This window comes from Rutidosis leptorrhynchoides, chromosome 6, assembly GCF_046630445.1.
Source record: "Rutidosis leptorrhynchoides isolate AG116_Rl617_1_P2 chromosome 6, CSIRO_AGI_Rlap_v1, whole genome shotgun sequence".
NCBI lineage: Eukaryota > Viridiplantae > Streptophyta > Magnoliopsida > Asterales > Asteraceae > Rutidosis > Rutidosis leptorrhynchoides.
The window spans coordinates 394295711-394322864 of NC_092338.1; the positions used below are offsets into that span (position 1 = coordinate 394295711).

General features: G+C 33.5%; 1 protein-coding gene across 2 annotated transcripts; it reads right to left on the bottom strand.

Annotated features, from left to right (window-relative positions):
• Nucleotides 1-641: 641 nt before the first annotated feature.
• On the bottom strand, nucleotides 642-13127 carry LOC139851918 (protein ANTI-SILENCING 1). Of its 2 annotated transcripts, XR_011760780.1 has the most exons (13): nucleotides 12968-13127; nucleotides 12186-12241; nucleotides 7975-8372; nucleotides 4394-4562; nucleotides 3209-4272; nucleotides 2321-2347; nucleotides 2089-2181; nucleotides 1915-1993; nucleotides 1722-1815; nucleotides 1497-1602; nucleotides 1276-1398; nucleotides 1040-1177; nucleotides 642-905 (listed from the first exon to the last, which is right to left on the bottom strand). XR_011760780.1 is itself a non-coding variant. In XM_071841120.1 (12 exons), exons 3-12 carry the CDS (start codon nucleotides 8317-8319, stop codon nucleotides 1130-1132), a joined length of 2148 nt encoding a protein of 715 aa, XP_071697221.1. In that variant the 5' UTR covers nucleotides 8320-8372; nucleotides 12186-12241; nucleotides 12968-13127; the 3' UTR covers nucleotides 1039-1129. The 2 variants fall into 2 exon arrangements, 1 of the variants encoding a protein (XP_071697221.1); XM_071841120.1 differs by lacking the exon at nucleotides 642-905 and having other exon boundaries at nucleotides 1039-1177.
• Nucleotides 13128-27154: the final 14027 nt, after the last annotated feature.

Below are 27154 nucleotides of genomic sequence, written 5' to 3' on the forward strand. Positions count from 1 at the left end.
CCCCTAAAATAGGGGTATAAATCGTAAGTTCATTACCTTATAATACTAAATGGCAAACAGATTATGGCCGTTTGACCCAAACCAAAGCCAAAACCAAGTTCAAAATGCCCAAAACAAAAACAAAAAAAACACACCCAAACCTTTACTCAATCTGCAATTTAACCCCCTAAAATAGGGGTATACATCGTAAGTTCATTATTTTAATTAGAAACCTTTAACAAACTCCACTCAAGTTTCTAAGGGGATATATCTCCTCGCCCGCCGCGAGTTAAATTTTCTCGACATTACTGTTCAACTCGAAATAATTTTACGAACACAACGCGACTAACTATACGCGAAACGGACGTTTTTCAGAAAACGCTAACATTTCAGAATATCTTTCATACACATATATACACGTATAACAAACTACCCAACCTAACTAGATCATATCGATGGTTCCATTTCCTTTTTTTACGCAAATTCCTGACATTAAAAACGCGAAGGCCAATAGATATACTAGGTACTAACCACCTGTATTACGTAACGTTACGTTTACTATGAATATGCAACCCGAAAAGCCCCGCAGCATCGCGCGGGTTACTTTTACTAGTTATTAACATTCAACATGTCAAATAAAACTACAAGGAATATAGACGAAATAGAAAAAACGATTTAATAATGAAAAAGAACTACTTCATTGACAGATTTTTTGGTGAGTGCAAATCTAAATCTATAGCGACTTGAAGAAAAGTAGGTGCTAAACTACATTAAACAAAATATCTTTGGGTCTTAGAAATTCATGAAATTTCAATGAAAAATCACCTAAAAATATCAAACCACCAACCATCATACAGGTATTACTATTACCATGCACCAAAATGAATAAACCGGTCCTCCGTGGCTCTGTACAAACCTTTCTTTTCCTGCCAAACAACCCAATGTCAAAAACCCAAATTAATGCAAATATTACTTGACCTACATCTGTACATACTAAATAATAGTACAAAGATAGCAAATGATTATCTTAAAATAAAGAATTACAACAATTTACGCATACCTCTAGGGTATTTCATGCAAGACTGCAAAGTCGGTGAAAACTATTAACAAAAACACACTTCCTATGCAGCAACTCTATGAAACCTCTTGCTTATTTTTGGAGGGCGGTCATTTGTTTTTCCAACTCGCGCTTTTGTTGCTGATATAAAACAAAATTAAATAAATGGTTAAATAACCAAAAGGAATTAAAAAAGAAAAGAAAAACTAAATGTGTAAATGACCACAAGTTAATCTAACCTTGTGAAACTTCTCCCAAAATGTGCTGGACCTTTTTTGTAGTAAACACCACTCCATGGCCATATCATACTCGATATTATTTGGCTGTGAAGGATGAGAGGTTGATACAGCTTCAGCTTCATCCTGTACAATGAAAACATCAAAAGTCAACACTGAAAAAGATTTATATACACAACAAAATGTATTATGTATACAAAAGGACGAAAGAGTGAATACACCACCTCGCGATTATTATACTGATTCTTAGCCTTATAAACATCAAGGTGACCAAAAAAATTTGAATTTCCCTTTGTAGATAAAGGAGGACAACGAGTACCAACAAGTGGCCTACAAATAAAAACAATGTAAGTTGACAAACAAAACTAAAAATAAGGGTAATCAAAGAATTATCAGCAAGAAATGGATAAATAAGAAATAATGCAGAACTAATACAAATGGATAGTTACCTTCCATTTGATTTTAACATCAAGCATTCTTCATCCAATTTGTTAAGGACTTTCTTTGCTGCTTCATTTGTTTTAAATAAAACAAGAGCTTGAGCTACAAATTACACGTATATAATATTAGTTTACACTTATGCACAGAAAAAAATAGATAAACGGATATCTCAACAACGGTTTTTTAATCAGAAAAACATACCATAATGCGGACTAGAGAGTGCAGTACTCTGTAAAATCTTAGCATCACAATTTTCTGTAAAAGCATGCCATATTATACCCTGACATACACATTATAAACAGTCAGATTACCTACAATGATAACAAAAATATATTATAATTATAATCCACGTTGGTGAATTGGAATGACATATACCTCCACATCTGCTGACGTATAATCTGGATCCACGTTATAAAGCAGAATGGCTGCTCCTTGATCATGTGCATTCTTCAAGAGTTCTTCCCATGGCTATACAAGAGCATATCAAATTAATAAGATTATAAATACAGACTTCATATGTCATAAACTTTTAAGAGAAATAAATTAAGATACAGTGAACTAAATGAAAAGAAATTGGTAGAAGAAAATGGATGTGAAGAATACTTACAGGTCGCCTAAACCAACCGTCTTTCTCCTGTCAAAATATTACAGTGTAAATGTTACTAATAGTCAGGACAAGAGTTCAGCAACATAAAATATAGATATGACATCAATGGTGATAAAATGACATAAAATCATGTGAAATTCATCATACAAAATAACACGGGAAATAGTCACAAAGACGTGATAATAATATCTGCACAAAATTTTCAAAATGTTTGTCTAGGACTGTCATACATGTTCAGATATGCTGATGGGGCATGTCATCAGTTTTACACATTGGCTCACTAGCAAGTATAATTGACCATTTTATGTTACATGAGTATGTGTAAAACCAATAGGTGTAGGTTGCAGATCAAATTGTTTTGAAACCTCAAATCATCAAAAAAAATTAAAATGTGATTGCTTATTAACAACTGTAACTAGGCTACTATTTGGTGAGATTTACATCCAATTAGATAGGCAAGCAAATATTCATAATACAAATCAGCACTCTTCAAAGAAGAAAAATACACATTAAAAACATAATTAAAATTTAAAAATATTAAAATACAAACGGAAGGTTATAAATCTAATTTCCGTTTAAATCAACACATTTCACATAAAGAAGAGGGCTGCACAATATAATTACTAAAACAAAAAATAAAGCAAATGTAAGTTTCAAAAAAGGTTTAAAGAACCCATAATGCATGGCTCGAACAAAAAATCTTAAACACTAGACATCCTTATGAAAAGCCCACCCGACCAGATTGGATCAGTTTGCCAGATTCATTCAAATTCGGCCTGTGCACATCGTTATGCACACTTGTATATGAACTTAAGTTTCACTTCCTACTTTATTTTGAAATAAAGGGTATTATTATTATTATAAAAGTTATTCAAAAAGTGAACTTACAGAATTAGGTTTAGGACCACATTCAAATTCCTGGTACGATGTTTTATTGTCTCTATCAGTTGTCGAAGCAGACCCCTTGAAAGATTTGGTCAAGGCAAGCTTCCTTTTACTCTCACCTGGTTGATCCTCTTTAAGCTCCTTATTATTATTCACAACCGAATCCTCAACAAGTCCAGATTTTGATTTTCCTTTTAATAATTCAGAATTCGCTGCAATATCTTTCCCATTACCCCCCTTATTACTAGAGCCCGGTTTTGTACTATCCGAATTTTTGAACAAATGACCATCTCTTGATTTCTCTAACGATTTGCCTTCCAAATTAGATGAGATCTTGCCATTTTTGTGGTTTGGTTTTCCTCCCATTGTTCCCGAACCTTTCAAATTATTAACATTACCAGGTAGCTTTTCTTCATGTTTCGATTTACTAACAACTGCTAATTTCTTACCTTCAAGTTCAACCTGGTTTCCATTAGCTGGTTTTTTATCACCAACTGTGTTTTTCTTCAAGGGTCGATCATGTAATTTATCAGATCCTGTAGTAGGACTCCTTTTTCTCTCCTTATTTTCCACCTTATCAGACTTACCCGTTTTACCCGTTTCCAAATGGATACCAGATTTTTCCAAAGACTTCACATTATTATCATTGACCGGTAACTTGTTTTCATCTTTTGATTTACCATCATCTGGTAAATTGACTGAATTGTCAACCGCGAGTTTTTCAGAGGGCGTATCAGTCATTTTCTTCTCAGATCCCCGGGCAACTTCAAGTTCTACAGTTTTTTCCTTAGGTGGTTTAGCATCATCGGGCTTACGTTTCTTAAAGGGTGGATCTTGTAAATTGTCAGATCCGTTAGGCGTCTTGTTCTTCACTAACGTATTAGGAATATTTTTGTCTTGAGTTTCACCTTTTTCAGCATCTTTAATCGGGTCAGGTACGTTTTTTAACGCAAGCAGTAATGGTTCGCTAGTAATAGTGTTGTTCGGGTTTTCTTCCTTCCTCCCAGATGTACTTTCCGGGCCAGGACTGACACTTTCACCCTTTTCTCGGTTAAATACATACTTAACTGTATAAATAAATAAGTAAATAATTATAATTATAATTATAATACAAAGAAGAATGAGATATCACAAAATGTAGACATAGTATAGAAAACATAAGTTAGTGTGAATATAGAGAAGACATACTTTCGAGCCCACCAATTTCCTCATCTAGTTTATCCAATATAGTACAGCTTTGAACATCAAAAGTACGATAAAATATAAAGTCAGCAGCTTTAAGTTCCTTATCTGATGGTTGGGGGTTTCTACTATCCTTCGATATGCAGACAACATTGCAAGGGCCAGCAATAGCTTCCTGATCAAAGAATGACAATAATTAGCACCATGGAAACTTCATAAAGTAAGCCTTTACCATTTTAGACAATTTGAGACGTTTGGATGCAGGAAACTAAAACACAATTAAAGAAAGGCAAGCCCGTAGAGTCACACAGCCTATGTCTATTACATGAACGTAGACCGATAGGACAAAAGAGATACTATGGATAAACTACTAGGCCTAATTTACAGTGGTATCCTAGCTCTTGAAGGTAGAGAGTAAACGATCAAAGTTTTCCTAATTAGGCTCCCAAAAAAGGCAAGTATTTTTACTTGGACATACTTGGCCTAACCAGGTTATCCCGCGAGTCGTGAATGTTTTCAAGACGTGGTTGGAGGTTAAGCAAAAACAGTTGAAGGCGGATGATCACACACAGACAAACGTGGGTGTTTTAGAGATGGAGTGGTGAAAGCATAGTTGTAAAAAATGTGATCCATGAGTTAAAATCGTATCTAGTTGGTCAACATTTCTAAATGAATTTATATTAGAATATTGGGTTTGACCAACTGGATGATTATGTTTATGTGTCTAAGCACTTATGTTATAGTTAATAGTTGATGTCTGTTTATGTATATTTGTGTAGTCTTCTATATTTACACAATAATTTTGAAATTAAATATACAACAACAACAAAATGCAATACCACATGAGTGGTGTATGGGGAGGTGAGATGTAGACAATCCTTCCCTTAACCGAGAATATAAACAAGTCATTTCAGTGAAAAACACTCTCAAAAGTAGAGAAAGTCATCTCTCTCTCTATTCGACGGATAAAAAGATCGCTTCCGAGTGGACCTCAGACCAATAAGTAAGAAATCTTTTTAAAAAAAATAGTAAAATAAAATTGAGACGCCATGAAAATAGTAGAATCACATTTCCATGGGTTTTATATTAAACTCACTAAGTTATATATTAAACTCACTAAGTTATTTTTAAGTAGAAAATCCTTAACCACTTGTTTATATTAAACTCACTAAGGGTGCGTTTAATAAAACTGAATGATTTAGTGCTGAATGGTTCAGAGCCTCTGAATAAGGTTTGCTCTAAATGAAAATAAGCTGTTTGATAATTATTTAGAATGAACGATATGTACTGAGTAAAACTACCTTATTAACGCGTTACATTAATAAAAACTTTACTATACTTGTTAGTTAAGTGATCGGGGTATGATTTCAGGACAATATTACAGAAAATTTAGGCTCTTAATGGTTAAGAGAGTGTTTCTGCTCTGAATGGTTCAAAGCTTAATTCTGAACCATTCAGCACCATATGTCATTCAGAGGCCAGAAACAAACGCACTGAATGCTAAATGGTTCAGCATTCAGTGCTGAACCATTCCATTAAGAGGTAAACAAACGCACCCTAAGTTAATAGGAAGTTATAATAAGCTCACTTTCAAAATTCCATGGGTTTCAAACTTCCTATTAAACTCACTAAGTTAATAGTAGAATCAAATTTCCATAGATTTTAAAGCTCACTTTTAGCAAAAACATTAATCAATCATCTCATCTTCCTATTAAACTCACTAAGTTAGCCTTTAGTAAATAAATTTCGATGTGAGTGCAATATGTATATAAGTATGTAGATATAAATATAAATATAAAAAATACCTCCTTACCAATCCTAGTTCTGGTCCTCCATAATAAGAGAATAAGTATATATTTATACACGGACATATATAAGTCAATATTCAAGAACACGACAAACTTGTGACTACGTATATATTTGTATCCCTACACCTAAAGGCAATAGTAAGTATCAATACCTACTGAAACTATACCCTTCTATCCTAACATAAATTGTCCAACGTATTCCTTTTCTTTTAAAAGCAAGGCCTCAAGTATAGTTAGATAGTTAGTGAGGACTGAACTTAGAGTCTCCATTAAACATTCCTAAGCATCCAGCCACTAAACCACCCCTTAGGGTTATCCGAAGTATTCCTATTAGAAGTCGGCCACCAAAAGACACTTTTAAATTCAACTCTAAACGAAGCATTTGTCCACCCCTTCTCAATTCGTTGTTAAAAAAGCTTCCACTCTCCTAGTAGACTATTATTAGGTTCCACTCTCCTACTACCATTGAATTTAGCCTCTCCTAATATATCCTTACGATTTAAACTATCCTTCTCCTAGTTTGTGGATGATGGTTATGAACTAGTTCCGCATATAAACTCTGGATGGTATTATATTGTAAGATGGTTAATAACATGTCCACCTTAGCATCCTCAATTTCGCCATTTCCATCCTATTGTTTGAGCCTTTTGTCATCGGCATATATTCTTAGTCGTGCAACATAGTTGGTCTTCTTCCACTCTACATAATTATCTTTTCAGCTATGAAGGTACTTTCTTCTAGTCGCTCTCCACTTCGAACAACCTACTTTATTATGGTGGGTTGCTCGTGTATACGGTAGTAAATGTATAGGATATTCATAAGTTATTAACGAATGCTTTCCAAAATAAACCAACGTTGAGAGCCTAGTGGTTGGACCCAAGATCCTTGCAAGAGGTCTCGGGTTCAAATCTAGCGTTGGCAACGAATAGGTTTTAAAACGGTCACAAAGTAATCCAACTAAGCGTAAAAATACTCACCCTTCAGGATGCATGCAGGTCCAATAATGTCCGAGTACATTCTAATATGATGATGAACCCAAGATTTGATCGTAGTTGTTATCAATCACTCTAACTATAGCACTTCGATAGTAAAACAATGTTATAATTAATTAAAGGCAACTACAACTAGTAACACTGTCAGCGACTTGACTACCACTTAGAGCCTTATTTGAATTCCATGCAAGATATAAAACCCATGAAAATTTGATTCTACCATTTTCATGACATCTCACTTTTTTATTTTTAATGTTTTATTTTTATTTTTATTTTTATTTTTAAAAATTTCCTACTTATTGGTCGGAGGTTCTTTTGGAAGAAATCTCTTTATCCGTCGAATAGAGAAAGAGGAGACTTTCTCTACTCTTGAAGTGTTTCACTCCGAGTGGAGAATGACTTCTATTTATTCTAGGATAGAGGAAGGATTGTCTACATCTCACCTCCCACATACCCCACACATGTGGGATTGGAATTTTTTTTTTGTTGTTGTACAACTAGTAACATGTAGAAGTAGTACTCTCTCGAACTTGTAAGTCCTTATTACAAGGTACATAAATGACTTTACAAACAAGAAATGTGTTGTCCTACGCCTTAAACCTTGTCTCCCATAGTTTAGAGCTTGCACATATCATCACAAAATAAACATAAGGAAGATATATGATGGAAAATAAAATGTGGAAAATTGTAATTACCAAGGAATTAAGATAGAGCTTGCACATATCATCACAAAATAAACATAAGGAAGATATATGATGGAAAATAAAATGTGGAAAATTGTAATTACCAAGGAATTAAGATTGGTTAAACCACGACCATCACCGGATGCAAAAAGAACTTCATTTTCGAGAAACTTGGTCTCTCCAATCCATTTTGTGATCTCTTCCGGACGGAAAAACCAATGGACTTTAACTTTCTTTGTCTTATTATCCAAATGCTCCCATATTTTCGTCAATTTGCCAATGTAAGGCTCTTGCAAACCTTCCTTGTACATATACACACAATCATATAGCATGTACTTCACGCCATCATATTCAAAAGATTCATAAAACTGAATTCCCTTATTTTTTCCAACACCTCTTTTCTTAAGCCATTTAAATTCGGGGTTAGGATACTCCTCAACTTTTTCCATATAAAATATGCAAGGCTCCGTCAAGTCGATGAAGATTCAAGCGAATTCTAAACCTGAAAAACACACGACATAAATTTGAGCAAACATCAAAAATCCAATTCCATGGTCACTTTAACCAACGTGAAGTACCTCTTCAACCATCGCGGGAAAATAAATATACCCGATTCAATTGACCGTAATACGTAAAGAAACCAGAGATCTAATCTCAACCAAAAAGGTCAAAGCAAAAGCCAATCTTAATCTTAGTTGGTGGTAAACATACGGTTACCCTGCAGAACTTATACAAATGTCATGGACGTACTATTTAGATACTAAAACCTAAGGCATGCATCACCACCCAAGAACCTCTTCATATTATTTTCATATTATCTAGAGCCATGTGTCTAAACATTATTAAATATAAGCTACAGCAATTTAATTTAGACTAGAGCTGTATATAAAGGCTATCGTTAGATGTTTAGGGTAAATGTGATAATTTCAAATTGCATTCACCTTCATCTCAATATGACACATGTTATTGAAGATTTACTTTTTAAAATGTATGGTCATTTTGAGGCATCTAAAATCTAGCGCATGTCATGAATGTCACATGTTACCGTGCCACTTATCCTTAATGCCCAATTTATTATTTAAGTTAGCAATTTTATGTAAATTCCTTTTAATAATTTAGAACTATGTATTTTTTAATATATTATACTAGTATTTCTTAACAATGGGAATGTTGTTGCATTTACTTTTGTTAAAATAATTCTAAATTTCTAAATGAAGAATAAAAACATAATGGACAAACCTATATTAAGAACCAAATTCACCTCTTACCACCAAACTACGACATCAAATAATTCTAAATTTCTAAATGAAGAATAAAAACATAATGGACAAACCTATATTAAGAACCAAATTCACCTCTTACCACCAAACTACGACATCTCTATCAAGAAAGCACGCAACCTTCACATATCACCAATTAGGAACCAAGTCATTATGTGAACACAATGATTTCTCGTGACACATAAATTTATGGTTGCTTGTTTAAAATAAGTAAGGCGGAATATTTGTGTGAGTTTTAATTATTGATTATAGATTATAGAAATGGTAATGACATGTGCGAAAGGGTTTTATAGGCAATTACATGATGGTGCAATAGGTGATGGTAGTTAAGGGTACTGACAAGCAAAGAGATTATGTTTGATTTTGTTAATAAGAAGGTTAAAGGTGGTTAAATATTCAATACTAAAAAAGGTAAATTTGTGCGAGTTTTAATTATTGATCATAGAAATGGTAATGACAGGTGCGGAAGGGTTTTATGGGCAATTACATCATGGTGCAATAGGTGGTGGTAGTTATTAGTTAAGGTTGGTGACGAGCAAAGAGATTATGGTTGATTTTGTTAATAAGAAGGTTATAGGTGGTTAAATATTCAATACTAAGAAGGTTTATGTGTCCATTTGGTAGATGGAGGTGTAAACAAATTCCAAGGTTGCTTAATTCTCTACTCGGAGGGTAATCAGTCAGGACTTTGGAAGGAGTAATCGACAATTCGGGAATTAATCAGACTGGACTTTTTATACATTTAAGTACAAGATTTCAAAATTATATGTGTAAATATAGAAGAAAACCATAAACATAAACTTTGACATAATTGTTCATTTATTCGAGATCTATAAAATTCTACTTTCAATTCATATTAAAATGATGACCAATTTTTATTTTGACTTTGCCAAACAAACAAATTCAATTTTGACCTACTAACCGACATTGACCGATTAACTAAATAGATTTTGAAAAACTGGATCGGTCAGTTCTTAACAAGAGTAATCAGGATTAAACGGGGGTAATCGAGGTTTTTTTCAACAGCACCAAATTCAGGTTGAATTTTGAAAATGTCCGCACACTTCATCGCCCATAACTATTTTGTTCATTCGTAGTTATGAGCTGCTATAGCAATTATACAATGACCAAACTATCCATCCACCTTTCTTAAACAAGTTAATTCAATGACTATAATATTGATTAACTTCTCCCTTCCGTGGTACCAACACCACCCTTGATGGATCACTAATCCATATGATTCATGCATAGCAACCCCTCCAAATAAATGGGTAAATCTCATTCTTTTCAAAAGAAAGACTTTTCAAAAGAAAGACGTGACTTCAAATATATAATTTGGATGTTTGTGTTTACAAAGAGCCAATATGAGAGGATGGTAGCATTGTGTGCAAAATAGATATCAAACGAAGCATTACGTAGAACATTCAAATAAAGAACTTATTGTCTAAGAACTTTCAAAAGAAACGACAACTCTTGAAATTTTAATATTTTAGATGCTAAATGAGAAAAATTGTGATTAAGAGATCATAAGAATGCTTCATAGAACCCCAAAATAGCTTAGCAGTTGAGGTGGCCAGATAAAAAAGTCAAAAACGATCACACGATAATTAAGTTATGTAATACTGTAAATTTCTACATTGTTTATAAAGTTATCTTACCTATCATAATTGACTTCCATTAATTAGAATACAACATACAATGTTAAAAAAATTACTATGACTTAATATATTATTAAGTGTAGAGTTTAAATCAAGCTTTAACCGAAGTAAAGGGTGATAAATGTGAAATTTTAATAAATACTCCGTATATTAAAAGACACGTGATGGTCTTTTCTTCTCCACAATTTCACCGACATCTTTTTTTTCTTTTTTCTACCCACATTGTCACTTACACCTTTTTTGTTTACTTTCTCAATCGAACCCTTGAATTAACTGAAAGTATTCACTTAAAACATGAAATGAACAAATTTGCTGTTGATTTGAACAAATTCGGTGACAATTTAAAAAAATCAACACGTTTGATTATCGTTGATCGTCGTTAATCAGCGATTGACTGGCGGTTGACCGAGTAATTGTCCTAATTAGGGTTCGAGAACTCGGGGAGCCAGTGGAAACGAGATTTTCCGAGATTTCCAAGACTCGTTACCCCTAAATTTGTTGCAAAGCGAAATTAGGGGTGGGATATGAATTGTTTGTTCTTTTCTACTTAGAGCACTCACTTCGTCGCTATCATGCTATCATGTTGTCAGGCTTTTAGATTTCATGCTTTCAGGATGTTACCAATCCTTCTAAGACTCCCATTTTACATCCCTATACTATAGGGTTTTGTAAACTTTCCATCTTTATTATTTTAGTTATCTAAACATAATTCTAGTGCTAATTTTGCAACATACATGATTTATATGTACACAAAACAATATTACTTTAAGTTTTATTCGGTCAACCTTATGCCTTTTTTAGTTATTCAAATATATTTATAACTATAATTTAGATCTAGTAATTGAGATATTTGTACAGAAATATTGCAACATATTTTTGTTATACATGTTTTTGTTAATTTGTATTGAGTTAATTGCTTTTATTGGTTATGTTGTTTTTTGGGTTAGTGTTTATACAAGAAGTTAAAGCATTATATTTGTGGCAGAGCCATCAACGAACATACGACAAAAACGTATATTTAAGACAATTGTTCAAATTACAAATGTGTTCTAAAAATGTGCTTATTGATGTCAATTTACTATATACAGATCCACATTGAACTCCATGATTATATAGCTAGTAAAAAATATGTATTTAAAAAGGACTACATACTAGAAAATGAATGAACTTTGAGAACGTTCTTTTAGAACTCAGAAGCTTTCTTGACAAAAAGTAATTAACAGAAATGTTTTAACATACATTAAGTAGATTAAATCTATCAGCACTCACACATACCTGATAAGTAGGATTAGTTAGCTACTAAAGTTAAGATACCTACATTTTATAATTCAAAAGAAATTTTAAAGAGCATAGATAGAGAGTGGAAAAGGGTAATACCTCAAACGCAGCGAAAACTGGACCTTGATTTACACGAGGAGAGATTACCGTTGTTGCTGAGATGGATGAAGAGAGAACAAACATGTTAAATAAACTTAAAATAGTTCAATAAAGATAAGTGACATTAATAAATAATAAACACTCACTAGAAAACTGAACCTTTTTTTGGCAAAAAAAAAAAAACATAAAATTAAATATATAACAAAGGATTTATCAAAAAGATGAACCACCGTAAGAGATACAAGCAAAAGAAGCCTTAAAAACAAACTAAACAGCCAAGACTAAACCCAAACCTATAACAAAAACACATAAAAAACTAAAGACGCAAGCTTGAACGACATCCGCAAAGCACAAAAGAGGAAACACATATCGACATTGACGTAAAACAAATATACGAAATCCAAAAAAAGTCACAGCAAATATTCATTCTATACAAAAACCCGGGATTATTCTCAGGTGTGATATCATATACTAACAATTTAGGTATAAAACTTTACATCATTAGTTAAGCTTATATTGACTCAAAATCAAACTTTATTTTTCAGTATTCAACAATGTATGTACGGAGTATAAAATTGAATGTACGTTCGATAGAAACCCTATCACGATTATTACACATCGATTAAACCTGATAATCACATTCGTTTATCGAAACATAAACCCTAAAGTCATACTACGAGATTTCGTTGTTTCAATTTTTCAACACATAGTTTCCTTCTCATCCGCATATCTGAAACCCTAAATTATTTAAATTAAAATTCGTAGTAAAAACAGATATTTACCTGGTCGCTCGAAAGTGAAAATCACGGACAATACGTTACGGCGTTGACGACGGAGACGGTAACGGCGCGACGGTGGATGGTTGCAATCGGTGACGATAAATTGATTAGGGCAAATTGATTGTTTTTATCTGGTATGAGGGTGTGTGTTTGGTATTGTATTTTTAACTTCCCCCGCTAAACAAAGCCCCAATCCGTCGCTATATTTGGCTTTTATATTTGTGCGTGTACGTATTTTTGGTAACCGCCCAAATAATGAAATTAGGAGAATCACTAAAGTTTTAAAAAAATTGATTAACCAAGAATTCATTTATTTGTGTTCACTTTACTTTACAAAATTTAAGTTTCATATCTTATAGTTGTGTAAAGTTGAAAGTCTAAGTTTTTGACTTAGGGTTTTACCAAGAACATGAGATCTAGACTTTTTAGTCTAAGATCTTTAATATCTAGTTAAGATCTAAGCTCTCTAGCTTAAGGTCTTGATTATTTAGTTTGATTCAAAGTTTATAGCTTTATAAGACTTGTATTTGTGTTGAAACTAAGAAAAGTGATGCAACTTTGGTTCATCACCTTGCTCAAACTCTCACATGAGTTGTGTTTTAATTCTTAGTCTTGATTATTGTGTGTTGATGGTATAACCTTGGTCAAAAGTGATGCAAACACATCAACGAGTTGTACACTTGAAGCTATAAGCATCAAGGATGAGAACCGTGATGAGCATCAAGCACCAAGAATCCCACCAGAGCACCTTTCTTACTGTTTTCTGGATCTGATCGGTCACCTAGGCTACTGGAAAAGTTGATTTCCAGATAGTTTGGTTCGAGTAGATGACTTTTTGTTTAAGACTCGTCTTAATCCGATATACGGTTTAGGATTTATAGCCTTCCGAAAGTCACTACGTCTTTGTAACGTTGTGCTGAAATTTCTGACCTACTCTCACTTAAACCATCGCCACGGTCAAACGAAGACGAGTTTGGTTCTGAAAATTGGTCAGTGGTTGGAGGACTCACATACGGAGCCATGGCCACTGACTACGCATCTTTTCAATTTGTATAGAGGTCGTAGCAGCTGAACGAAGTCAGCCTTTGTTTCGATCTCTATTCTTGATTGAAACCTACTTTACTTATTTGATTGATGATGAATGATGATGATACTTAAGACTTAATTTACGTACTTTCAAACCTTTGGGAACGATTTACTGACTTAGTAACTTTTGACTTAGGTTGAGGACCTTTCGGACCAACTACTTGCTTACTTATCTCGTATCGACTTTTACTGCTTATTCACTGTGAGTTATAGCTTCCCTTTTTACTTCAACTATTTTCTGGAATGAGAATACATGCGCTTTTTATGTTTTACTTACTAGGCACGAGTACTTAAACTTTTATATGTGTGGGTTATATAATGTAAAGACTCGTCCTAATCCATAAGAACGAATACAATAACATATGATTACATTGCGAGGTATTTGACCTCAATATGATACATTTTACAAACATTGTATTCTTTTTTAAAGATAAACTTTCATTACATTGAAAGTTGACAAGTATGCATACCATTTCATAATATCCATCTATAAATGATTTAATCTGTCATTTACTTAATCATAATCTTTACTGAATTCAACGACTTGAATGCAACGTCTTTTGAAATATGCCATGAATGACTCCAAGTAATATCTTTAAATTGAGCAAATGCACAGCGGAAGATTTCTTTCAATCCTGAGAATAAACATGCTTTAAAGTGTCAACCAAAAGGTTGGTGAGTTCATTAGTTTATCATAATCGATCATTTCCATAATTTTAATAGACCACGAGATTTTTTTAAACATAATTCCAATAGCAGAATCATCTCGTCTGCATAAAGGTAAAATCATTTCCAATAATATAATAGACCACAAGATTTCCATTTTTCATAAACATAATCCTCAAGCAGAATCCTCTCATCTGCATTAAGGTAAAATCATTCATATGGTGAACACCCGGTAACCGACATTAACATCATGCATATAGAATATCCCAAAAACAGAAATCCATCTGTATAATATAAACTCGAAGTACTAAAGCGTACCATTTTTCAGTTTGGGGGGAGTTAGTGCCCGTAGATCTACCTTTAGGATTCGCGTCAATTAGGGTGTCTGTTCCCTAATTCTTAGGCTACCAAGCTAAAAGGGTGATGTTCGATTCGATAATCCAACCATAGAATGTAATTTTCGAGTACTTGTGTATATTTCGTCAAACATTTATAAAATCAGCGCATGTATTCTCAGTCCCAAAAATATATATTGCAAAAGCATTTAAAAAGGGAGCAAATGAAACTCACAATACTGTATTTCGTAGTAAAAATACGTATAACGTCATTGAACAAGTGCAAGGTTGGCCTCGGATTCACGAACCTAAATTAAGTATATATATTTTTATGTTGGTCAATAATTGTTTAATAATTTAAGTCAAATCATACTGTACCACAATCCTAATGCTCGAGACTAATTTGCAAAAGTCAACAAAAGTCAATTTGACTCAAAAATGATTTCCAAAATTTATACATGATTATTATATAGTTTAAATATCATCGTTTTATATTTTTAAATATAGAATAAATAATATAATTTATTTATTATAATAAAAATATACTTTTATATATCTTAAGTAACAAAATTTATAAAGTTCATTTAATATCATAAAAATATTATGATAGGTTTTATTAAGGCAATTTATATTATTTGTATTACATATTTATTTGATAAAATAACATTGATAATAATAATAAGTAGAAGTTGTATTATTTTGTAATAATAATTATTATTATTCTACTAATAATAATAACAATATTTATATTTACGAAAAATTGGTATTATGATAAAATGATAATTCTTAATAATAAAAATAATGAAATTTTATATTAACAACGATATTCCTACTAAAGTAATAATTTTGTAAAAATGATAGTTTTAATGTTAATAATACTTTTAATAATAATAGAGATAAAAATAATGAAAAACGATAATTTTATCTAAATCAATATCTTACGATATTTTAATTTCATCATGATACTCATACTCATTATTTCCTAATCGATTCGTTTAATAACTTTTAATCGTCTTTTATATCGCATTCATTTTAATGATCATAATAATTAAGTGTTACTAATATTAGTTTTAATAATAATAATAATAATAATAATAAATAATAAATATTATGATAATGATAATACTAATACTATTTTAATGACAATAATAATAATAATAATACTAATTATAACTTTAACGATAATAACGATAGTACTAATAATAAAATAACAATTTTTAATGATAATACTTTTTATTGATAATGATAATAATAATAATAATAATAATAATAATAATAATAATAATAATAATAATAATAATAATAATAATAATAATTTGATAAAAACTAGAACGACGATAATAACGACGATAATAATATTCATTTTTAATTAATAATACAAAAATTCAATTGACTATAACTTCTAATCCGTTCATCAAAACCATTCGGTATCTAAAGGAAAAGTTCTTAATTTTTCGCTAGCTTTCCAAGGACATGCATATCTTATACCTTATCTCAACCTCATGTGTAACTAATTCATGATTCAACATATCCTATCTAAGGGTAATATCAAAAGTACAAGCATGCATAATCCTATATACTCGAGCACTAGTCAGGGATACACTATTAGTATGTAAAAATTTATTTACGAGTACACACGTATTAATATTGAGATTCAATATTGCAGGAAAGGAACGTAGACGCAACGGAGACGATAAATACCAAATTGACCTCACGAGCATACCCATGAACTATACCCATTACCTCCATAGCTATAACCCATAATTTCCTTAGCCCTATCCTACTCGAAAACCAGTTTTGAAAATAACCCACTCATGACCTCGTCGTAGTATTTTATGTATAATACTAATAATAATTACTCCTAATACTACTTAATAATAATCATATGACCAATAATAATAATAATATAAATAATAATAATAATAAGAACAGAGGGAGTAATATATCGGTGATATATGTGTGTGTACCAGTGAATAACTCGTTCCATTTATAGTGTGTTCAACATTTTGACTCCATGCGAATGTAGTGACCCGAACTTTTCCATGTTTATATATATTAATTGTGATTGATATTTACATGATTAAATGTTTCCAACATGTTAAACAATCAAACTTGTTAAGACTTGATTAATTGAAATATGTTTCATATAGACAATTGAACACCCAAGTTGACCGGTGATTCACGAACGTTAAAACTTGTAAAAACTATATGATGACATATATATGGATATATATATAGTTAACATGATACTATGATAAGAAAACATATCATAAAGTATATTAACAATGAACTACATATGTAAAAACAAGACTACTAACTTAATGATTTTTAAACGAGACATATATGTAACGATTATCGTTGTAAAGACGTTTAATGTATATATATCATATTAAGAGATATTCATACATGATAATATCATGACAATATAATAATTTAAAATCTCATTTGATATTATAAACATTGGGTTAACAACATTTAACAAGATCGTTAACCTAAAGGTTTCAAAACAACACTTACATGTAACGACTAACGATGACTTAACGAATCAGTTAAAATGTATATACATGTAGTGTTTTAATATGTATTTATACACTTTTGGAAGACTTCAATACACTTATCAAAATACTTCTACTTAACAAAAATGCTTACAATTACATCCTCGTTCAGTTTCATCAACAATTCTACTCGTATGCACCCGTATTCGTACTCGTACAATACACAGCTTTTAGATGTATGTACTATTGGTATATACACTCCAATGATCAACTCTTAGCAGCCCATGTGAGTCACCTAACACATGTGGGAACCATCATTTGGCAACTAGCATGAAATATCTCATAAAATTACAAAAATATGAGTAATCATTCATGACTTATTTACATGAAAACAAAATTACATATCCTTTATATCTAATCCATACACCAACGACCAAAAACACCTACAAACACTTTCATTCTTCAATTTTCTTCATCTAATTGATCTCTCTCAATTTCTATCTTCAAGTTCTAAGTGTTCTTCATAAATTCCAAAAGTTCTAGTTTCATAAAATCAAGAATACTTTCAAGTTTGCTAGCTCACTTCCAATCTTGTAAGGTGATCATCCAACCTCAAGAAATCTTTGTTTCTTACAGTAGGTTATCATTCTAATACAAGGTAATAATCATATTCAAACTTTGGTTCAATTTCTATAACTATAACAATCTTATTTCAAGTGATGATCTTACTTGAACTTGTTTTCGTGTCATGATTCTGCTTCAAGAACTTCGAGCCATCCAAGGATCCATTGAAGCTAGATCCATTTTTCTCTTTTCCAGTAGGTTTATCCAAGGAAATTAAGGTAGTAATGATGTTCATAACATCATTCGATTCATACATATAAAGCTATCTTATTCGAAGGTTTAAACTTGTAATCACTAGAACATAGTTTAGTTAATTCTAAACTTGTTCGCAAACAAAAGTTAATCCTTCTAACTTTACTTTTAAAATCAACTAAACACATGTTCTATATCTATATGATATGCTAACTTAATGATTTAAAACCTGGAAACACGAAAAACACCGTAAAACCGGATTTACGCCGTCGTAGTAACACCGCGGGCTGTTTTGGGTTAGTTAATTAAAAACAATGATAAACTTTGATTTAAAAGTTTTTATTCTGAGAAAATGATTTTTATTATGAACATGAAACTATATTCAAAAATTATGGTTAAACTCAAAGTGGAAGTATGTTTTCTAAAATGGTCATCTAGACGTCGTTCTTTCGACTGAAATGACTACCTTTACAAAAATGACTTGTAACTTATTTTTCCGACTATAAACCTATACTTTTTCTATTTAGATTCATAAAATAGAGTTCAATATGAAACCATAGCAATTTGATTCACTCAAAACGGATTTAAAATGAAGAAGTTATGGGTAAAACAAGATTGGATAATTTTTCTCATTTTAGCTACGTGAAAATTGGTAACAAATCTATTCCAACCATAACTTAATCAACTTGTATTGTATATTATGTAATCTTGAGATACCATAGACACGTATACAATGTTTCGACCTATCATGTCGACACATCTATATATATTTCGGAACAACCATAGACACTCTATATGTGAATGTTGGAGTTAGCTATACAGGGTTGAGGTTGATTCCAAAATATATATAGTTTGAGTTGTGATCAATACTGAGATACGTATACACTGGGTCGTGGATTGATTCAAGATAATATTTATCGATTTATTTCTGTACATCTAACTGTGGACAACTAGTTATAGGTTACTAACGAGGACAGCTGACTTAATAAACTTAAAACATCAAAATATATTAAAAGTGTTGTAAATATATTTTGAATATACTTTAATATATATGTATATATTGTTATAGGTTCGTGAATCAACAGTGGCCAAGTCTTACTTCCCGACGAAGTAAAAATCTGTGAAAGTGAGTTATAGTCCCATTTTTAAAATCTAATATTTTTGGGATGAGAATACATGCAGGTTTTATAAATGATTTACAAAATAGACACAAGTATGTGAAACTACATTCTATGGTTGAATTATCGAAATCGAATATGCCCCTTTTTATTAAGTCCGGTAATCTAAGAATTAGGGAACAGACACCCTAATTGACGCGAATCCTAAAGATAGATCTATTGGGCCTAACAAACCCCATCCAAAGTACCGGATGCTTTAGTACTTCGAAATTTATATCATATCCGAAGGGTGTCCCGGAATGATGGGGATATTCTTATATATGCATCTTGTTATTGTCGGTTACCAGGCGTTCACCATATGAATGATTTTTATCTCTATGTATGGGATGTGTATTGAAATATGAAATCTTGTGGTCTATTGTTACGATTTGATATATATATAGGTTAAACCTATAACTCACCAACATTTTTGTTGACGTTTAAAGCATGTTTATTCTCAGGTGAATATTAAGAGCTTCCGCTGTTGCATACTAAAATAAGGACAAGATTTGGAGTCCATGTTTGTATGATATTGTGTAAAAACTGCATTCAAGAAACTGATTTCGATGTAACATATTTGTATTGTAAACCATTATGTAATGGTCGTGTGTAAACAGGATATTTTAGATTATCATTATTTGATAATCTACGTAAAGCTTTTTAAACCTTTATTTATGAAATAAAGGTTATGGTTTGTTTTAAAAATGAATGCAGTCTTTGAAAAACGTCTCATATAGAGGTCAAAACCTCGCAACGAAATCAATTAATATGGAACGTTTTTAATCAATAAGAACGGGACATTTCAGTTGGTATCCGAGCGTTGGTCTTAGAGAACCAGAAAATTTGCATTAGTGTGTCTTATCGAGTTTGTTAGGATGCATTAGTGAGTCTGGACTTCGACCGTGTTTTCTTTAAAAATGATTGCTTAACATTTTTGTTGGAAACTATATATTTTTAACATATGAATATTATGTGATATATTAATCTCTTAACGTGTTTGATATTATGTGATAGATGTCTACCTCTAGAACAAGTCCCATTGACTCACCTAATAATAATGAAGAGTCAAATGTAAATTGGAATGATTTGTGGACTGATTCACAAGTTCCCGAAGAGGAACCGGAAGAAGAGTCGGAACCGGAAGAAGAATCGGAACCGGAAGAAGAATCGGAACCGGATGAAGAAATAGAACCGGTGGGGGAAATAATAAAACGGTTAAGTAAAAGAAAATCCTCAACCAACCGACCAAGGTTAATTATGGTCAATGGTGTTTCCGCCAAGGAAGCAAAATATTGGGAGGATTACCAATTCTCCGATGAATCGGATTCCTACGAGAATTCCGATGATGTTATAGAAATTACCCCAACTGAATTTAAAAAGGCAAAAGAAAATAATAAGGGAAAGGGCATAAAAATAGAGAAATCTAATTCCAACCCCGATGAACTTTATATGTATCGTCAACCCCCGAAGTCCTTAAGTTGTAACAATGACCCGGGAACCTCTAAACCACCAGGTTTTTCTAAACCAATGTGGACAACGACGGCTCGTATTAGGGGAACATCATATATCCCTAGAAACTTGGCAAAACGAACAAAAATCGAAGAAGAAGAAACGAGCGAGTCGGAATAAGATAGTTGTATTCGTGTGGTGTAATATATGTAATATAGTGTTCTTATGCTTTATGATATATGTAAAAATTGCTTGTATTAATAAGTATTTTTTTTATGAATCTAACTCTTGTCTATTTTACAGTTTAAAAACACAAAATGGATAGACAACCCAATATTTTAAGAGACCTACCCGGAGACATGATTGATGAAATCTTGTCTAGAGTCGGCCAGAATTCTTCGGCACAACTATTTAAGGCGAGATCAGTTTGTAAGACATTCGAAGAACGTTCCAAGAATGTCTTGGTTTATAAGAGACTTTCGTTTGAAAGATGGGGGATATCACATTGGGAAACCCATAAGTTACGATGTGTTTATTTTGACGCATATATTGCGGGGAACCCAAATGCTATTTTACGCAACGGGTTAAGAAATTATTTTGACTCAATATATCCGAATATTGGACTTCGTGATTTAGAAAAAGCGGCTAACATGCAACATAAAGAAGCATGTTATGCTTACGGATTAGTAATGTTCGCTTCTCACCAAAGTGAGAACAAGAACATTGGGCTACAACTATTAAAAAAAACGTTCCCACAAGTGACGGAGTCGGTAATTGGAGTAAGAAATGAGGTTTTTAGATTGTTACGGGACTGTTGGACATTACGTAACCCTCGTCCCTTTGACGACGTTACAACACGTTGTCTTATCAACGGCCATAACGGTTATGTTCCACAAGACCAAGGATGGGAAGTAATCCTAGTAAAACCAGAATGCATGACTTGTTTCTGGACGTATGAATTACGTGTCTTTATTGCCTTTGCTGAACGACTTGTGTACTAGCTAGAATTATCTTCACAACCATCTTGTATCAAAGTTATTGTGTGCTATATTTCATGCTTTATGTAAAATAAGCGGTATTGTAAGTTTGTAAAATATTGTATAAAAGTTTGAACGCGAAATATTATTATAATCAGTTTTTCATATAGAATTGTAGTAGTTGAATTGTATATTAGCTACTAAGTATGAACTTAACGGGTAGGTACTACCCGAATTTAAACTTATAAAACGCTAATATGAAGAAAAAGCTTTTATAAATGAGTTCATATTATGCTACGAAATACTATTAACTACTCTTAATATTCTGTATGATTAACTTGTTCCATTTAACTATTTTGAAGGAAATGGCACCGACTACTTGACACACCGTGAATATGAATGAAGAGGAATTCCGTACTTTTCTAGCTTCAAACATAGCCGCAGTACAGGCTGCGCTACATACCAACAATAACCTTGGATCTAGCAGTACAGGAAATCGTGTAGGATGCACCTACAAAGAATTCACTGCCTGCAAACCTTTGGAATTTGATGGAACCGAAGGACCGATCGGATTGAAACGGTGGACCGAGAAGGTTGAATCGGTGTTTGCCATAAGTAAGTGTACTAAAGAGGACAAAGTGAAGTACGCTACGCATACCTTCACAGGTTCTGCGTTAACATGGTGAAATACCTATCTAGAGCAAGTGGGACAAGATGATGCAAACGCACTACCGTGGTCAGCATTCAAGCACTTGATGAACGAGAAGTACCGTCCCAGAACCGAGGTCAATAAGCTCAAGACAGAACTTAGAGGGTTACGAACCTAAGGATTTGATATTACCACGTACGAAAGACGATTCACAGAATTGTGCCTATTGTGTCCGGGAGCATTCGAAGATGAGGAAGAGAAGATCGACGCGTTTGTGAAAGGATTACCGAAAAGAATCCAAGAAGATATAAGTTCACACGAGCCCGCCTCCATACAACAGGCATGTAGAATGGCTCACAAACTCGTGAACCAGATTGAAGAAAGAATTAAAGAACAGACTGCTGAAGAGGCCAATGTGAAGCAAGTCAAAAGAAAGTGGGAGGAAAACGGTGATAAGAATCACCAATACAACAACAACAGCAATTACAACAATAATCGCAACAATTATCCCAACAATCGCAACATCAATCGCAACTACAACAAACGGCCCAACAACAACAACAACAACAACAGCAACTACAACAATCATCCCAACAACAATAATAACCGCAACAACAACAACAATCAGAAGCAGCTATGCCAAAGGTGTGAAAAGAATCACTCGGGGTTCTGCACCAAATTTTGCAACAAGTGTAAAAGAAATGGTCATAGCGCGGCGAAGTGTGAGGTCTACGGACCAGGGGTTAATAGAACGAAAGGAACAAATGGTGTCGGAACGAGTAATGGCGGAGCAAGTAGTGTCGGAGTAAGTTATGCCAATGTAGTTTGTTATATATGTGGAAAACCGGGCCACATTATTAGAAATTGCCCGAACCAGGAGAACACGAATGGACAAGGCCGCGGAAGAGTTTTCAATATTAATGCGGCAGAGGCACAGGAAGACCCGGAGCTTGTTACGGGTACGTTTCTTATTGACAATAAATCTGCTTACGTTTTATTTGATTCGGGTGCGGATAGAAGCTATATGAGTAGAGATTTTTGTGCTAAATTAAGTTGTCCATTGACGCCTTTGGATAGTAAATTTTTACTCGAATTAGCAAATGGTAAATTAATTTCAGCAGATAATATATGTCGGAATCGAGAAATTAAACTGGTTAGTGAAACATTTAAGATTGACTTGATACCAGTAGATTTAGGGAGTTTTGATGTGATAATCGGTATGGACTGGTTGAAAGAAGTGAAAGTAGAGATCATTTGTTACAAAAATGCAATTCGCATTATACGAGAAAAAGGAAAACCCTTAATGGTGTACGGAGAAAAGGGCAACACGAAGCTACATCTTATTAGTAATTTGAAGGCACAAAAACTAATAAGAAAAGGTTGCTTTGCTGTTCTAGCACACGTCGAGAAAGTACAAACTGAAGAAAAGAGCATCAATGATGTTCCCATTGCAAAAGAATTTCCCGATGTATTTCCGAAAGAATTACCGGGATTACCCCCACATCGATCCGTTGAATTTCAAATAGATCTTGTACCAGGAGCTGCACCAATAGCTCGTGCTCCTTACAGACTCGCACCCAGCGAGATGAAAGAACTGCAAAGCCAATTACAAGAACTTTTAGAGCGTGGTTTCATTCGACCAAGCACATCACCGTGGGGAGCTCCTGTTTTGTTTGTCAAGAAGAAAGATGGTACATTCAGGTTGTGTATCGACTACCGAGAGTTGAACAAACTTACCATCAAGAACCGCTACCCACTACCGAGAATCGACGACTTATTTGATCAACTACAAGGCTCGTCTATTTATTCAAAGATTGACTTACGTTCCGGGTATCATCAAATGCGGGTGAAAGAAGATGATATTCCAAAGACTGCTTTCAGAACACGTTACGGTCATTACGAGTTTATGGTCATGCCGTTTGGTTTAACTAATGCACCAGCTGTGTTCATGGACCTTATGAACCGAGTGTGTGGACCATACCTTGACAAGTTTGTCATTGTTTTCATTGATGACATACTTATTTACTCAAAGAATGACCAAGAACACGGTGAACATTTGAGAAAGGTGTTAGAAGTATTGAGGAAGGAAGAATTGTACGCTAAGTTTTCAAAGTGTGCATTTTGGTTGGAAGAAGTTCAATTCCTCGGTCACATAGTGAACAAAGAAGGTATTAAGGTGGATCCGGCAAAGATAGAAACTGTTGAAAAGTGGGAAACCCCGAAAACTCCGAAACACATACGCCAGTTTTTAGGACTAGCTGGTTACTACAGAAGGTTCATCCAAGACTTTTCCAGAATAGCAAAACCCTTGACTGCATTAACGCATAAAGGGAAGAAATTTGAATGGAATGATGAACAAGAGAAAGCGTTTCAGTTATTGAAGAAAAAGCTAACTACGGCACCTATATTGTCATTGCCTGAAGGGAATGATGATTTTGTGATTTATTGTGACGCATCAAAGCAAGGTCTCGGTTGTGTATTAATGCAACGAACGAAGGTGATTGCTTATGCGTCTAGACAATTGAAGATTCACGAACAAAATTATACGACGCATGATTTGGAATTAGGCGCGGTTGTTTTTGCATTAAAGACTTGGAGGCACTACTTATATGGGGTCAAAAGTATTATATATACCGACCACAAAAGTCTTCAACACATATTTAATCAGAAACAACTGAATATGAGGCAGCGTAGGTGGATTGAATTATTGAATGATTACGACTTTGAGATTCGTTACCACCCGGGGAAGGCAAATGTGGTAGCCGATGCCTTGAGCAGGAAGGACAGAGAACCCATTCGAGTAAAATCTATGAATATAATGATTCATAATAACATTACTACTCAAATAAAGGAGGCGCAACAAGGAATTTTAAAAGAGAGAAATTTAAAGGATGAAATACCCAAAGGATCGGAGAAGCATCTTAATATTCGGGAAGACGGAACCCGGTATAGGGCTGAAAGGATTTGGGTACCAAAATTTGGAGATATGAGAGAAATGGTACTTAGAGAAGCTCATAAAACCAGATACTCAATACATCCTGGAACGGGGAAGATGTACAAGGATCTCAAGAAACATTTTTGGTGGCCGAGTATGAAAGCCGATGTTGCTAAATACGTAGGAGAATGTTTGACGTGTTCTAAGGTCAAAGCTGAGCATCAGAAACCATCAGGTCTACTTCAACAACCCGAAATCCCGGAATGGAAATGGGAAAACATTACCATGGATTTCATCACTAAATTGCCAAGGACTGCAAGTGGTTTTGATACTATTTGGGTAATAGTTGATCGTCTCACCAAATCAGCACACTTCTTACCAATAAGAGAAGATGACAAGATGGAGAAGTTAGCACGACTGTATTTGAAGGAAGTCGTCTCCAGACATGGAATACCAATCTCTATTATCTCTGATAGGGATGGCAGATTTATTTCAAGATTCTGGCAGACATTACAGCAAGCATTAGGAACTCGTCTAGACATGAGTACTGCCTATCATCCACAAACTGATGGGCAGAGCGAAAGGACGATACAAACGCTTGAAGACATGCTACGAGCATGTGTTATTGATTTCGGAAACAGTTGGGATCGACATCTACCGTTAGCAGAATTTTCCTACAACAACAGCTACCATTCAAGCATTGAGATGGCGCCGTTTGAAGCACTTTATGGTAGAAAGTGCAGGTCTCCGATTTGTTGGAGTGAAGTGGGGGATAGACAGATTACGGGTCCAGAGATTATACAAGAAACTACCGAGAAGATCATCCAAATTCAACAACGGTTGAAAACCGCCCAAAGTCGACAAAAGAGCTACGCTGACATTAAAAGAAAAGATATAGAATTTGAAATTGGAGAGATGGTCATGCTTAAAGTTGCACCTTGGAAAGGCGTTGTTCGATTTGGTAAACGAGGGAAATTAAATCCAAGGTATATTGGACCATTCAAGATTATTAATCGTGTCGGACCAGTAGCTTACCGACTTGAGTTACCTCAACAACTCGCGGCTGTACATAACACTTTCCACGTCTCGAATTTGAAGAAATGTTTTGCTAAAGAAGATCTCACTATTCCGTTAGATGAAATCCAAATCAACGAAAAACTTCAATTCATCGAAGAACCCGTCGAAATAATGGATCGTGAGGTTAAAAGACTTAAGCAAAACAAGATACCAATTGTTAAGGTTCGATGGAATGCTCGTAGAGGACCCGAGTTCACCTGGGAGCGTGAAGATCAGATGAAGAAGAAATACCCGCATCTATTTCCAGAAGATTCGTCATCACCTTCAACAGCTTAAAATTTCGGGACGAAATTTATTTAACGGGTAGGTACTGTAGTGACCCGAACTTTTCCATGTTTATATATATTAATTGTGATTGATATTTACATGATTAAATGTTTCCAACATGTTAAACAATCAAACTTGTTAAGACTTGATTAATTGAAATATGTTTCATATAGACAATTGAACACCCAAGTTGACCGGTGATTCACGAACGTTAAAACTTGTAAAAACTATATGATGACATATATATGGATATATATATATAGTTAACATGATACTATGAT

Bases quoted from the DNA above. Each gene is read 5' to 3' on its own strand.
- LOC139851918 (XM_071841120.1), bottom strand. From the start codon at position 8,319: ATGGAAAAAGTTGAGGAGTATCCTAACCCCGAATTTAAATGGCTTAAG. The intron at 2,182-2,320 runs GTAAGTATTCTT...GCTCTTGTATAG, and splicing joins ACGGTTGGTTTAGGCGACCT to CCATGGGAAGAACTCTTGAA. The intron at 1,603-1,721 runs GTAACTATCCAT...TTTTATTTGTAG, and splicing joins ATGTTAAAATCAAATGGAAG to GCCACTTGTTGGTACTCGTT.